A 15501-nucleotide genomic window follows, 5' to 3' on the forward strand; every position below is an offset into this window, starting at 1 on the left:
GGCGATTTTCAACAACCGCTGGAATAACCGCCGCTAAATGTTGTTTTTTGCGGCGGTTTACAAACCGTCGCTAAGTTTGACATTTAGCGGCGGTTTTGTAAACAATTAGCGGCGGTTTGGTAACCGCCGCTAAATATTTAGATATTATTTTATTTCCAGCGATTATGTATTTTTAGCGGCGGTTTAGCAAACCGCCGCTAATATTTTTAGTGAGTATTTTATTTTTAGCGGCGGTTCTGAAACCGCCGCTAAAATAAAACAATTGTTAAAACAATTAGCGGCGGTTTTATTTTGATTTTTAGCGGCGGTTATATAACCGCCGCTGAAATAAAATAAGTTGTAAAAAATTACGGCGGTTTTATAACCGCCGCTGAAATAAAATAATTTGTAAAAAATAAAGGCGGTTTTATTTTGATTTCAGCGGCGGTTTCAAAACCGCCGCTGAAAATAAAATAATTTGTAAAAAATAACGGCGGTTTTATTTTGATTTCAGCGGCAGGTTTCAAAACCGCCGCTGAAATAAAATAATCTGTAAAAAAATAACGGCGGTTTTATTTTGATTTTAGCGGCGGTTTTGAAACCGCCGCTGAAATAAAATAATCTGTAAAAAAAATAACGGCGGTTTTATTTTGATTTTAGCGGCGGTTTTGAAACCGCCGCTAAATTTTCACGCTTGATTTTTGGCACTTTAGCGGCAGTTTTAATTTTGATATCGTGGCTTTTAGCGGCGGTTTTGAAACCGCCGCTAAAAGCCTAAAACAATCACTCCCAGCTTGCTTTTTTTGTTCACCAAAACAAAAACCTGTGCCAAATTACTCACAATGCAACTCACAAATAACCTAAAATTTATAACATATATACAAAATTCACATACACAATATTTCAATCCATTTAATCAATAAACCATAAATATTCAATACAACTTAAATATCCAAATATGTAACATATTTTAAACAATTTAATATCCAAAATGAAGTTCCATATCATCACATCAACTTTGTTGGTTTGGATCTTGATGGGTCTGATGAATGTCATGACTTGCATTAGAAGAGAGCCTTCCTACTGGTGACACTGGTCCACTATGTGCATCTGGTGCCTAAAATAATTAAAATTATATTAGATATGTATACAAAAAGAAAAAACATACTTTGATGAATATTTGTGGAAATAAACATAAACAATCACTTGAAATGAAAAATTAAAATTCATAATTTAAGAATTAATATATTAACATACCATTGTATTGAGCATAGCAGCAAACTCAGGTGGTATATTCCCCACGATATTGGTGAAAATATAAGCCATTGCACTCTTTAAACTTCGAACCTCTTGTTGACTAGTCTCTAATTTTTCCTCCAATTTTTTCACATATTGTACAACAGGTGTACTAGTATTATTGGATGACGAGGGTGTCCCACTGAATTGAGCAGTGGTCCCAAAAACTTGGTTTGGACTAGGACCGAAGCCCAAACCTCGAACTCGGCCTGAATGTTCTTTTCCTAGCACACGAGCAAGTGAATCATTTAAGGAGACTGACTGTGAAGACGTGCCTTGGCTCTCAATCTCAGAAATTTTCTCCTATATGGATTAAAAAACAATATCAATCATAAAAATCTCAAAAAAAGACTTGGGTCTTACTCAAAGGTTTCAATGTCACATTCACCTTTATCATTACATGTCTTTTGAGCAACACACACAAAAAAAAGGTGAGGAAATTGCCACAAGGAAAACTTCAACAAAATATAAGAAAATGTGAAGGGCATTATGTAATTGGTTATTATAGTACTGCTCACATCTAGACGTAGTCAAAGACTCAAAGCACATGCAAGAATTTTAACAAGAAGTTAAAAACATCCAATCCAGCCAACCAATGCATCAAATCAATATATATATATATATGTGCGTGTTAAAAAGCTGGATGATATGAATTAGAAGCCCAAATAAGACCAGGCAAATGCTACCTGGCTGACTGCCTTCCTAATATTGCTTCAAAACTATCCCTTCATCGTCTTCAACCTCTCTCATCTAAATTTCCCAACCCTAATTTCAGCTGAAATTGCAGTTTTGAGTTCATTCTCTATTCTTGAACATGTAATCACCATAACATTTCATAAAGAAGAAAATATATTATCCAATCTAAGAACCAATCTAAGAACTAATGAAGTAGGATGACATATTTTGAACAGTTGGAATCTACATGAAAAAAATGTGCTTTGAGTCTAAATTATATATTTTTTAAAAGCTGCCTTCAGAATACAAAAAGAAACATTTATATATGATGTCATCAAACCCTATTTAGAAGCAAACAATGAAAATTAAAATAAAAACTAATTAGGAAATTCAATCAAATTACCAATTGTTAATTTTTTAAATTGTACCGTGCTGTTGAAGAGGCAATATATAGGAGTCTGATGACATGCAAAACAGTAGTAGGCCAAAAATGCAGCTCAAGTTTTCTTTGGTGAGGTTTCAAATCCTTAACATGGAAAACATCATTAGTATTCATGTCATAAGATCAAACATGTATTGATCTGGATGGATATGAACCATGAGATAATCATCTTGATTCTAGTCCCTAGCTGTAGTGCACATCAATAACAAGTATATGATCAACATTACTTGTCGCTGTGTTTTGCCTGATCTTGACATGGAAATCATGGATGTTTATCTAAATTTTACTAAAATCAAGAGTTGACTTTCCTAAAAATTCCAAATCCCTAGATTTAGGTTCTTCTTCATGCATCCTAATATAGTTATATGTATTATTTATCATGGTAGTTGTTATGCCATTTTATTCCTCTATTCTCCCTCGTGGTATGAGACTAAAAATTAAAGCAATGAACCTCAAATTTAATCAAACTTACAAGCCTGCTGATGCAAAGTCTAGATAACTCAATGAATGTATTCTTTCTCATTAAAGCACTGATTTTTGTTTATAAACCTCCTATATTTTTCTTGCAGGTTGTGGACTGCTTGATTAAATTGATAGGTCCCAATGGTGGTGAAATTTGTGATAATGCCTCTATATTTTTGGCTTGTGATATAGTCATGAATTTGCTTTTGAAGGTAGTATACTATATTACAGACTCGCAGATCTCTGTAAATTTTGTAGTTGTTTCTAGAAGATATTGCTGATATTTGTATTTCTTTTATGAATAGAGTGAAGAAATTGATGTTCCATTATATGGTGATTATTTTGTTCATCTGTTGGGAGCATTGTCATATTGGGCAGGTATCTGTTCAGTCACTGCATTTAAAAATTGCTTGGTTTCTGAATATTGATTGGAAGACTTGGTTCCCAAAATATCTTACTATTTAATCTTTTCTTTTTTTATTATTGCTTGCCTTCATTACTTCAGATTCCATCTTTTAAATGATATCTACTATTGTGAAACAGAAAGTAAGCCAATAGGAAGAAACCTTTCCTGTATTCACCCTGTATGGGGTTTTAGTGAGCTGTGGGGTATGGGAAGGCATCTCTAAGGTTGTTTTTCTTCATTTAAGAGTGAATTTTCCCATATTCTTTTGAGCATGCTTTCAGATCAAGAAAACTTGTGCTTGATTCTGAAACTAATGTTGACTTTTATTAAAAAATTAAAGTTCAAGAAGAATGTAATGCAATGGTAAGACTCTTATTGATTACACCTCTCAAAAGACATGAGTTATTTATTACCCAACTTGAGGATAATTGTTACCTGATTTTCGTAACTCATAAGCTTCCTGTTTTTAAGGCCCAGGTGGATGTTTGTGTCTACTATAAATGGCAATAGCCTGATTGTGTTGAATTATATCAGATCATACGCAGCTTCCTGTTTTTAAGCTTCCTATTTTTTAGTATATGTATGTTTTCTGCTAACAAGTTCAACCAAACTTATAACTCATTTACTAATAAAGCATAATATAGATAAAAGCTTCTTCTATGATTCAAAAAGTGGAATGGTTATGATACAAAAAAAACTTACGCTTATAGTTCGTGGTCCTTCATTCACAAAAGATCCATCTTTCTTCTTATGCGTCGCAATGTATAATAAACCCCTACTCACAGGCTGGCCACTCTCAATTTCCTATAATTTAGAACAATTTCACATAAATATTAGTTGATGTTAGAATAAAAAATTCATATTAAGGATAAATTTTTGCAATATTACCATCTCATATTTTTTCCTTGCTAGACTTTTCGACCCTCCTGTGTGTGGAATTGTCAATTTGAATCGATTTTCAGCATTTTTTTGACATATGTCCTAGATATCCAACAAAAACATCATTAGTTTAATCTTAACCACTTAGTCGTATAAATATTAGTAATCTTATAAGCAAGATTAGTAACATCACCTTAGTCTTATCTCGTGCACGATAGTCAATAAAACTTGCCCATTGGTCTTGAGATATTCCCGGTGGATGCTTTGTAATATTTGCTTCTCGACCAATATTGGGATCATACCACTCATGGTATAATTTACATCTATTGTCCTTCCATTTCTTCCCAATGTTCTTCAAAATAAAATTTTTAGCAGGCCCCTCGTCAACATTAAATTTTTCCTTCAAAAAACAACAATATTAGTTACAATAACATATTCAAAAAATATATCAAAAAATACAATATTAGTTAATTACCATGATTCTATTTTTGTAAATTTCTTCTTTGTATGTCTTCGGTACTTTGTGCCAACTTTCATAATTGACAGGAAAAGCAACAAAATCAGAGGCTAATTCTCCTAAAATCCCTCCAAGAAGTCCAGCTGGATCTCCAATTGGTTGGAATGATTCATTGAACTCTAACATAACACGCCTTCCACGTGCTAGTAACCAAACATCTTTAACCCTTAGTTTTTCCTGTTTTATAAGCCCTTCTTCATCTGTCAATCAAAATACATATACCTAATTTAATAATTAATGCAAGTATATAATAATTACATGCAATTTAAATATTTTGTGCATACCTATCACATTAACTGTCCAGTAACGACGTGATGTAGACGAGGCTGTCGATGGAATATCGTGAGAGAGATGTGGGGTGAATGATTCTGATGGAGTCTGCCTAGATCCTGGAGGTTGTGATGGGGAATGGCTAGATAATGGAGGTTGCGGTGGAGTTGGGGAGGATGCTATAGGTTGTGGTGGAGCTGGGGATGATGCTGGGGGTTGTGGTGGAGTTGACAATGATGCTGAAGCATGTGTGGGAAGTGAGGCATCTCCACCTAAATCAGTAATGCCTGTCTTTCTTAGACGTTTCTTCCTAATCATGGCTGCAATTTTTTATACATGAGAAAAACATGCACATATATATAAAGCAAAGCAAAAAAAAAATATAATAATAATAATAAAGGAGAAGGAGAAACATAATAATAAGCAACGTAAAATGCAATATAATTTTCTACATTTAAGAGTGTGTAATGACCGTTAGATGATTACATGATTTTAAAAGTGTTTTTTTAAACTAAATCACTAATCATAATTTGACTATTTCTTAAAGTATAATAAAATCATTAACCTCCTTTTATCTTAAATTTGAATAATAATAATGTTATAAAGAGCAACTTAGCTATCTGTAAGCCCCTTGGGACAAAGAGGTCTCATTAAAGTAGGGATAATCTCTTTTAAATCAAATCTCGTGTCATTTGGACTATCTCTTTTGAGTTTGAACATGTATGTTTGTGGTACGTGTGAGCACAATAAATCTAAGATAAACTACAGAACATGCAATGGATGGCTATAGTACCTCTTGGTGGCCCATGAAGTACTAGCTACACTCTGATATGAAAATTACCCTACCAAGTACTGCTACTATGTCCTCTACAACTAGGGTTCAAATTTCTTGAGACTAAGTCATAAAGATTTTTGTATGTTTACCTGGTGCACATGGTTCTATGTAATAGCACATCAAACAAAATTAACTATATTATTTCCAAACAATATCTTTTACCATTTCTCATAGGTAAACAACGTTATTACTGGCTCTCCATGTCCAGTCAGAAAACAGAATGGATCACTAATCGAAGTTGTCTCCAGAGGAACCAAATACAATTGGAAGCATGAAAGGTCACAGATTTAACAGTGTGGTTACTAGTGAAATGCCATAAATTGAAGTCCAGCAAGTAATCAAGAGAAGAACACAAGTTCAATCCTTATGATCACAATTTGGAACTGTTCTGGATGAAATTAATGGAAAACAGAGCCCACACTTACACAACATATATATGAATCCAAGATTGCTAATTAGTAATTACAGATGAAAGAAAGTCTTGACTACATTGCTTATCCTTCAAATGTAGTCACAAGAAAACATCCTCAACAGTTTGAACATGTAAGGTTTCATTAGGTTAGCTTGTATTTGAATGTGCTACTTCTTCCTAGTCTACATTGACCAACTGCCATGAAAATAGCTTTGTTTGTGTCCTAAGCGGTTATGTATTTATTGTCTAATTAGTCTAAACCCTTCTAGTAAGACATGTGAGGTGATGGTGAAAAAAAAATCTTAAACCTTTATGTTGTATTTGCTTATTATATTGTTGTTACCACTTCTCTATTGGTACCTCTTAGACGTTTTTTCCTAATCATGGCTGCAACTTTTTATAAATGATAAAAACATGCACGTATAGATAAAGCAAAACAAAATGAAAGGCAAAATAAAAAAATGCTAACAACAATATAATAACCAAAGTAAAATGTAATATAATATTCTACATTTGCATTAATTAAATCCATAGAATTACATATCCTCGTCATCCTCATCATCAACATTTTCAACATTAGGCATTGGATCATCATCTATTTGTCCTCTTGCAAGTGACAGAATTCCAGTATCATTAGGAAAAAATAACCCTAAGTCTTGTGTTTGATATGGCTCATTCTCATAGAATGTCTCTTCAGTGTCTTCACCCATATCATACAAATCTCTTGGTTTTAAATGTACAACAGCACTCCAATCCTTTTCTACAACATCTTCAACATAGTACACTTGTTGTGCTTGTGAAGCTTCAATATAAGGTTCATCTTCTTCACGTTCACCAGTATGTATCAATCGAGAGAAATTCACTAAAGTAAACTGCAAAGCATCTTGTCTGATCCCTCTATCAGTTATGGTATTGGCCCATTTACACTTGAATAGAATAATCCTGAATCGACCATAGTAATTAAGCTCGATTATATCTACCAATTTTCCATAATAATTAACATCTCCATTAACTGGGTTGTTGTCACTGATTCTAGAATGACTTCTTGTTCCAGAAATCACAAAAACTCCACTGTTTTGAGTTTTCAAGCTATGTTCTCGTTCCATAGTTCGAAATTTGAATCCATTGACATTATATGCACTAAATCGTCTGGCACGTTGAAGTGGCCCTTGTGCAAGGAACTTAAGATCATCTGAATGGGATTCATTTTCATCATTCATAATCTAAAATGAAACAAAAGGAAATCGATAAGTACAATTTTTCATGATTGAAATATTGTTCTTAATAAAATATATCAATGGTAAACCTACACGCTTAGAGAACCAATCAACGAATTCCCGATGTACTGTTCTTTCAATCTCTATAGTTGATCGTGTTCGATTCTTGAGCCTTCTCTTGGTTATCTCTCTAAATTCCCTATATAAAATTAAGTCATTAACGCAACAAGATAGGAAAATAAGGGATTTTGATAAATTATATATCTTTTATGTACGAACTCACTTCACAAACCGATCGACTAGTTCTGAATTCATCAACACATATCTGTGTGCTTGTCGTTTCTCAATATGGGTAAGGTTGAAATATGAAGTACTCCCAACTGATTTCCCTATTTCAGTAAAAAACATTGAAACTTGAGACGATTCATTGTTTGTCGTTTGATCATCAACACGTCCAAGCTGGTTGAATCTTGTCTCAATGCCCTCCAAGTATCTTGAACAAAAGGTCAAACATTCTTCAGCCAAATAACCTTCAGCAATGGAACCTTCTGGTTGTGCCCTGTTACGTACATAGGACTTCAAATGTCCCAAGTATCTAAAATAAAAAACACAATTAGAAAATAGTGTTATACATATATACCTGCAAATCCAATGGCAAATAGCAATTACGATATATAGAATATTTACCTTTCTATAGGATACATCCATCGATAATGTACTGGGCCTCCAAGCTTCAGTTCATTCACTAGATGCACAACCAAATGAACCATGACTGTAAACAACCCAGGTGGAAAAAGCATTTCCATATGGCATTGTGTGAGAATGACTCGACGTTGGAGCTTGTCAAAGTCTAGAGGATTCAACACCTTGCCACATATTTGCCTAAATATTGAGCACAAATCAACTAAAACGGCAGACACTTGGTTAGGCAACACATTTCTAATTGATATTGGTAGCAGTTGCTCCATAAGAATATGTGAATCATGACTTTTCAAACCAAATATCTTCCGATGCTTTAGATCAATACACCTAGCAATGTTACTTGAGTAACCATCAGGCACTAAAACATTCTTCAAAGTTGTAAGGAATACATCTTTTTGGGCATTTGACATTGTAAATAAAGTAGGTCGATACTATCCATTTTCATTTGGCCAAAGATCACTTCTTACGCCCATCTCTTTCAAGTCTTTTCGAGCATTGAGATTATCTTTTGTTTTTCCACTTTCATTGAGAATGGTATACAAGACATTATCACACACATTCTTCTCAATGTGCATAACATCAAGGTTATGGCGCAACAAGTTGTACTCCCAATAAGGAAGTTGGAAAAATATACTTTTCTTTCTCCATTGTTGACAACCACTTTCTACAGTATTTTTTCGGTGAGTTCTTTTTCTGTTATCTTCAACCTCCATCCCTTTCCCAAATGTAACATGAACATTTTCCAACTGCTTGAATATCTCTGAACCTGATAGTGCCATTGGTGGATTCCTAAACTCTGTATTACCATCAAAGTGAACACGGTTAAACCTGAATCTATGATTTGGCTCTAAAAATCGACGATGACCCATAAAACTCCACTTTCTACTATGAGGTAGACGATGGGCAACAGTGTCAAAATTGCAAGTTGGACAAGCTGAACCAGTGTGTGTGTTCCACCCAGATAAATTACCAAGCCCAGGAAAATCACTAATTGTCCACATCAATGCAGTGCGCATATTAAACATTTGATTGAGTGAAGCGTCAAATGTTTCCACACCACTATCCCACAAATCCTTCAAGTCTTTAATCAAGGGTTGTAAGTAAACATCGATATCATTCCCTGGCATTTGCTTTCCCGGAATGATCATTGAAAGGATGAAGGAAGTCTGCTTCATACACATCCAAGGGGGTAAGTTGTACGGTATAAGAATCACAGGCCAAATGCTATAGTTGGTACTCAAAGTTCTGAAAGGATTGAAGCCATCACTAGCTAACCCAAGCCTAACATTCCGTGGATCTGATGCGAATTCAATGTGTGTTTCATCGAATCTCTTCCACGCCTCAGAGTCTCTCGGGTGCCTCATCAAGCCATCTTTGTTACTATCCACAGAATGCCACCTCATATGTTCAGCAGTTTTAGAAGACATAAATAACCTTTGCAAACGTGGTTTAAGTGGAAAGTACCGTAAAACTTTGACAGGTTTCTTTTTTCTTTTCTTGCCCCCACTAGACATGTTCGTCGGGTTACCTTTCCTACTTTGTTTCCATCTTGACGTGTTACATACTTTGCATGTCTCCCTACTTTCATCTTCTCCCCAATACAACATACAGTCATTTGGACATGCATGTATTTGACTGTAATTAAGACCAAGCTTGGTAATTAATTTCTTCGCCTCATAAAAAGAATCAGGAATCTTTGCATGTTCGAAGGCATCTTTTAACAATTCTAAAATCATAGACATTGCTTCGTTACTCAATCCGCACAAGCACTTGATGTGATATAGTTTTACTAGGAATGATAATTTCGAGTACTTCGTACATCCTTCATACAATGCTTGATTTCCATCCCTAACTAGATCGTAAAATGCCTTAGCTTCCTCATTAGGTCCTTGATTCAATTCTGGCATCCTTTCTTCACCTTCATGTACTGGTTGATGCGAGGTCCAGGCTTCTACATTCACATGGTCCCTAGATATCCCAAAAGCAACGTTGATCATATTGTGTATTGGATCATGAGTGTATAAGGGATTTTGTATCGAGGGTGTGCTATTAGAAGTTTCCCCTGTAGTTGACTCCCCATGCCAAAACCAAGTAGTGTATGTGGTTGGAAACCCTCTACAAATCAAATGATCATACACCATTGCTCTGGTCTCCCAATTTCTAAAAACACAATCAGGACAAGGACATTTGATTTTGCCTTCAACAGACCGATGGGCAAAGGAAAATTCCAAAAATCCTTGCACCCCTTCCTGAAATTCATGTGTATTTCGTGGCTTTGTAATCCAAGACTTATCCATGCAGCTAAAACAGAGCTTGTAGCTTGTATTCTGCTTCTCTAATCTACACCTCAATATGCAAAACATTACATCCATATTAGTTTTAAGATGCGTACTTCATACATAAAAGGCATTTAAAAACTACAACAATTTTCCAATAAAGACCCTAATTATTGTCACTCTATAAGACACTAATTAAATACGCAAATTAAGTTTTGAATCAAATATTAGTTTATGCCTAAGGATTACCTTTTTGTGCGTAACTTTTTGTTAATAAAGATCATTACAGTCGTGCTACTAAGCGTATATAATATACTCACAACTTTAATTATATGTGTGTGTGTGTGTGTGTGTGTGCAGCAATTGCATTGTCATCAAAGTGCATGTGCTTGAACAAAAAATGTTTCTGGTTCTGCTGCTGCAACATTCCAAATCTATTTTATCTGCGCATTGTCTGCTTGTTAATGTTTTTTGGAGGGAAAACATTTCCAGTGATCAATTAACTAAAGTCCCCTTTCACTTCCAGAATTCATACAATCCCTAAAGTTAATTTGCATAGACTGATTAATTATGCATCGATAATGCTCATTAGGTTCATTTCTATAACTTAATTCAAATCAAACATTTTCTGTGTATGGAAACATTTTATGTGTATCTGATCAAATCTCTGATTCGATGTTTAATTTTAAATTCAAAATTACGAGATGGAAAATAAGTTAAAATAATTTTTTATAAGGAATTAATATGGCATTAATTAGGAAGTAAATTTTCCATTCTTTCTGCACATATATTTAGAGGGGAAATATATTTATATAAGATGAAGTATATATATCTAATATAACAAGGTATACACACACAGACACACACAGATATGCTTTAATTAATTTGTATGGAAAGATAGCTGGCAAATTCCAGTAGAAGATGAGGTACGCTTTTATGTTTCTACATTTCTTCATAATGATATTAATGCAGAATTTAGTCATGTATGCATCACAAACAGTAGAGAGCTCACAAACAGTAGAGAGCTGGGCAATAGATATCAATGCCTTTGTACTCTGGCATAGTTAAACGAAGTAATTGAAATTTGGCTTCTTTACAGAGTGGCAAGCCATGCAGTACTTATAGCATTTCTTATGCCATGATATCTGAAAGGGGATCGATAGATTAAAAAAAAAAAAAAAAGCTTCATATATATATATATATATTTTAATTATTATAGGTGATCAAGTTCCTAATTTATTCACAGCCGTTCTTTACCAAAGTGGGGGGGGGGGGGGGGGGGGCGCTCCCAATCATCATAGAGTTAACTGTGTTTCTCTTTTCATTTATCCAAATTACCTTAACTGTGTTTCTCACATTTCCTTTCATATTCAACAAACACCATTTTGAAAATGAATTTGACATCCTAAAACAATGACAACTTAAGAAAAGACAAACATACATATGTGTGTGTGGGTGGGTATAATCTGCAGGCCATATCCAAACAACACCAGGTCCACATCAAATGGACATAAAATACAAGAGCAAGACAATTGGACGGCCACTTCAGTGAGAGGTACTGAGCTTAAGTGAGAACCTAATCATCGGTATAATTATTATATAGGGTAAACCATGTTTATTTTATACTATCATTAATCATCTGTAGATCGATGGATTTGATGATTTTACTAAACATCCTCGTTTAGTTTTTGCAGGGACAAAATTAGGCACGTCTCAATAACAAATACCGGGACTCGTAAAAGACAATCAATTAATATACCAAGATCTTCTCTCTTATATTAAAATCGAACTAACCTGAGGAACTGCGAGAGGCGAGAGCGAGTCAGCGACTGCGAGAGGCGAGAGCGAGCGCAAGCGACGGCGAGAGAGGGGCCGAGGGCGAGCGCGAGCGACGGCGAGAGAGGGGCCGAGGGCTAGCGACGGCGGCCGAGCGACCTAGGGCGAGCTCGAGCGAGGAGAGGGCAAGAGCGAGCGAGGGTCTGAGGGCTAGCCACGGCAGGCGAGCGGCCGAGGGCGACCTCGAGCGAGGGGAGGGCGAGAGCGAGCGAGGGGGCGAGGGCTAGCGACGCGAGGGAGAAGGAGAGACAGAGATCGAGAAGGGTTCGCAGAGAGAGAGTAAAATTGGGGGAGGGAATTTGAGAATTTGGGGTGCCTTGGCGCAGGCGGGTAATGGGAAATTGGGGGAGGGAATTTGGTATTTTTAGTTAAGTAATTTATTTTATTTTTTAATTAATTATTTAACTGTGACATTTAAAGTAATTATATTTAATATACATAATTTAATATAAAAAATTAATATTGTTGACTAATTTATATTTTTAAATAATATAAAAATATTAAATTTAATTATGTGTAAAACTTAATTCATATTAGACATTATTTGAAAAAAAGATTAAAAATTTATTAAAAGAGTGTAAAACTTAATTCACGGATTAAGCCCAATTAAGTTTTTTAAAACTTACACTATTGCAAGCCATCTGAGCGTTGACTACAAAGAACTCAGTGATTGTGGCTATGGTTGTGACAACAGACATTTGAAATAAATAGGGAGTTAAAAGAAAAAATCGAAAAGGAAGTGACCATGCCATGGATTTGGGGAAGTGACCGGCTGTCTGTCTCGCCACCTGTCTCTCTGATAGTGGTTATGATACTTGTGAGGTGATGGGGATGGGATGGTTTCGGGGAGAAAATATGTTGAGTATTTGATCTCAACCATTGACACTGTTGGTGTTTTTTTAAACTTCATGTCTTGACCATATGAATTTAAATTAATTCATATATATTTATGATTAATCAAACATTGTAATGCTTAATTAATCAAACACAACACAATGCATTGCATTTATTGATTAATCAACACACAATATAGATAAAGATAATACTAAATATATTATTAATCAAAGTCATGTTTGATGTATACTATATATATAGAGATTCTTGTATATTATATAGAGAAATGTACATTCTGATCATATTAGATGTATTGTTATTTTTAATTCAAAAAATTATTATAAAATTATGTGATATAACAAGTTTTTTGAAATTTGATGTGTTTTTCTTGACTCTATCATCAATCTAAAAATATTTATATCATCTTTTCAATATAAGAATAGTATTTATATATATATTCTCTAAATATTATTCAATTCAGTTTTAATATACTTTTTCCCATTAAAAAAATATAATTCATATACTAACTTCTTTTTTAAAATATGAAAACGCCCCTTTCTCTCTCTCCTCTCATTTTTTTCATTTTGTATATATTTGATAACTATTACAAATAATTAATTATTATACACTTAATATATATTTTAATTTATAAATTTTTATATAAATTAGTTTACATGTATATATATTTTATTTTATATTTTATGCACATGAAATATAATAATTTATATATTTAGAATTTAATTTCTATATTTATAGATAAAAAATTAATATTTTAAAATTTTACATTTTATAAATTTGAGAGGGAAAAAAATTAATTGATAAATTAACTGATAAATTTACATTTTATATATTATTTAATTGATAAATTTAAAATAAATAAATTATTTAATTTAATTATTTAATTGAATTAAATTAAATAAATTAGTTGATTAAAAAATTAAAAAATTTAGATTATATTGCAAAATTTAATTTAATTTTAATTTTAAATTATTAATTTTTTTGAAATTTATTTTTTGATTTTTTTAATTTCTGAATTTGGCGGCGGTTTCTGACCAAACCGCCGCTAAATTTAATTTTTTATTTTTTAATTTCTAAATTTTGCAGGCGGTTATTTAAAACCGCCGCAAATTTTACTTTTCAATTTTATTATTAAGGAATTTAGCGGCGGTTTTGACAAAACCGCCGCTAAATTCAATTTTTTTTAATTTTTTATTAATGAATTTGGCGGCGGTTTTCCTTAAAATCGCCGCTAAATTTAATTTTTATTTTAAATTAATTAATTTGGCGACGATTTTTCAAAACCGCCGCAAAATGTAGGATAAAACGCCGCAAAAAACCTATTTTGCGGCGGTTGTAAAACCGCCGCAAAATTTCATGTTTTGCGGCGGTTTTGAAAACTGCCGCAAAAAAACCGCCGTAATAAACCCGTTTTTTTGTAGTGTGCGCACGAGGCGATGCTGGAGGTCGTGGGTTTGAGCTGGGCTAGAGGAGCCAGGTTCGAGCTGGGCTGGAGGAGCGCGTGGCTGGGGGAAGAAAAGATGATTTTAATTAGCAGCCCAGCCCCAAAACGACAGATGTCGTTTTGGGGCAAGGTGGTGGGTAGCCCTTGGCTGCCATGCGGCGTAAACTAATGGCTTTATCTTCTGCCTTTTTAAAGGCCGATTTCAGCATGCTCTGGGATCGATTTTAACAGTAAATGAGGGCGAAAATTACAGTGAAGAAGAAGCAGCACTCCGAGGGTGAAAATGAAGGGAAAATCCAAAAGAAATGGTGGAAAATTCTATCTAATTGAGGTTTAAATACTCAAGTAAGTGGGGTAAATTGTGTAAATAAATTTGTACAGTTTAGAATTTTATTTAGGGTGCAATTTTATTAATTTTGATTGAATTAAACTATATATTTTGCAGCGTGTAGTAATTTAGCGATGTATGAGCGTATAAATACCAAAATCAGTTAATTTAAAGCAAGCTCTTTACTCCGTTCGAGATTCTCATTCGATTTATAAATTATATATCCTTCCTCAACCCAATTTGGTTCTAGAAATTAATTGTGTACGTTATAGTTAATTATTGTGCAAATTTTATTTAATTAAATTAAATAAGAGACTTTTAGAATTTAATTCGGTAAGTGCTTACAGGGTATTGTATCACCCTTACTTTCTTGGGAATGATACCGAATCTAATTGGGACTAGGTTCCTAGTGAGTCAGTTGTAGTTGTCGGTACTCTCCGGGGTGAGTTGCTATATCCGGGAGTCTCGGGATTTGCTTGTGTGAGTCGTAGGGTGTGGGATACACAGCTACTGTCTGTCGATCATTGGGTCGTGGCAGTTGATGGCTGGATGTATGGGCGCTAGATATCAGCTGTTACGATAGACTATAGATAGATCGGACACGCTGGTACCACCGGACACCCACCATTGATGCACTACAAAAAAACTAGCATTTAGCGGCGGTTTTGACCAA

The 15501-nt window shown here is 34.2% G+C and overlaps 3 protein-coding genes across 3 annotated transcripts; all 3 read right to left on the reverse strand.

Moving 5' to 3' along the window:
- Window positions 1-914: 914 nt before the first annotated feature.
- On the reverse strand, window positions 915-4237 carry LOC127810651 (uncharacterized). Its single transcript, XM_052350228.1, has 4 exons — window positions 4149-4237; window positions 3963-4064; window positions 1237-1578; window positions 915-1096 (listed from the first exon to the last, which is right to left on the reverse strand). The coding sequence occupies exons 1-4, from the start codon at window positions 4149-4151 to the stop codon at window positions 992-994; spliced, it is 552 nt and encodes a 183-aa protein (XP_052206188.1). The 5' UTR covers window positions 4152-4237; the 3' UTR covers window positions 915-991.
- A 38-nt stretch (window positions 4238-4275) lies between these two features.
- LOC127809242 (uncharacterized) lies at window positions 4276-5244 on the reverse strand. Its single transcript, XM_052348006.1, has 3 exons — window positions 4941-5244; window positions 4615-4856; window positions 4276-4539 (listed from the first exon to the last, which is right to left on the reverse strand). The coding sequence occupies exons 1-3, from the start codon at window positions 5242-5244 to the stop codon at window positions 4276-4278; spliced, it is 810 nt and encodes a 269-aa protein (XP_052203966.1).
- Window positions 5245-8523: 3279 nt separating this feature from the next.
- On the reverse strand, window positions 8524-10233 carry LOC127809243 (uncharacterized). Its single transcript, XM_052348007.1, has one exon. It carries the CDS (start codon window positions 10231-10233, stop codon window positions 8524-8526), a length of 1710 nt encoding a protein of 569 aa, XP_052203967.1.
- Between the last annotated feature and the right edge of the window lie 5268 nt (window positions 10234-15501).

The sequence above is a fragment of the Diospyros lotus genome, chromosome 9, assembly GCF_014633365.1.
Source record: "Diospyros lotus cultivar Yz01 chromosome 9, ASM1463336v1, whole genome shotgun sequence".
Classification (NCBI taxonomy): Eukaryota; Viridiplantae; Streptophyta; class Magnoliopsida; order Ericales; family Ebenaceae; genus Diospyros; species Diospyros lotus.

What these genes read in the sequence shown, in the direction of transcription:
- LOC127810651 (XM_052350228.1), bottom strand. An exon ending in AAGGACCACGAACTATAAGC is followed by an intron (nt 1,579 to 3,962) that starts GTAAGTTTTTTT and finishes TAATCCATATAG; the next exon opens with GAGAAAATTTCTGAGATTGA. An exon ending in CTGCTATGCTCAATACAATG is followed by an intron (nt 1,097 to 1,236) that starts GTATGTTAATAT and finishes TAATTATTTTAG; the next exon opens with GCACCAGATGCACATAGTGG.
- LOC127809243 (XM_052348007.1), bottom strand. Translation starts at nt 10,233, where the DNA reads ATGGTGTATGATCATTTGATTTGTAGAGGGTTTCCAACCACATACACT.
- LOC127809242 (XM_052348006.1), bottom strand. Translation starts at nt 5,244, where the DNA reads ATGATTAGGAAGAAACGTCTAAGAAAGACAGGCATTACTGATTTAGGT. An exon ending in CTGGACAGTTAATGTGATAG is followed by an intron (nt 4,857 to 4,940) that starts GTATGCACAAAA and finishes TTTGATTGACAG; the next exon opens with ATGAAGAAGGGCTTATAAAA. An exon ending in TTTACAAAAATAGAATCATG is followed by an intron (nt 4,540 to 4,614) that starts GTAATTAACTAA and finishes TGTTTTTTGAAG; the next exon opens with GAAAAATTTAATGTTGACGA.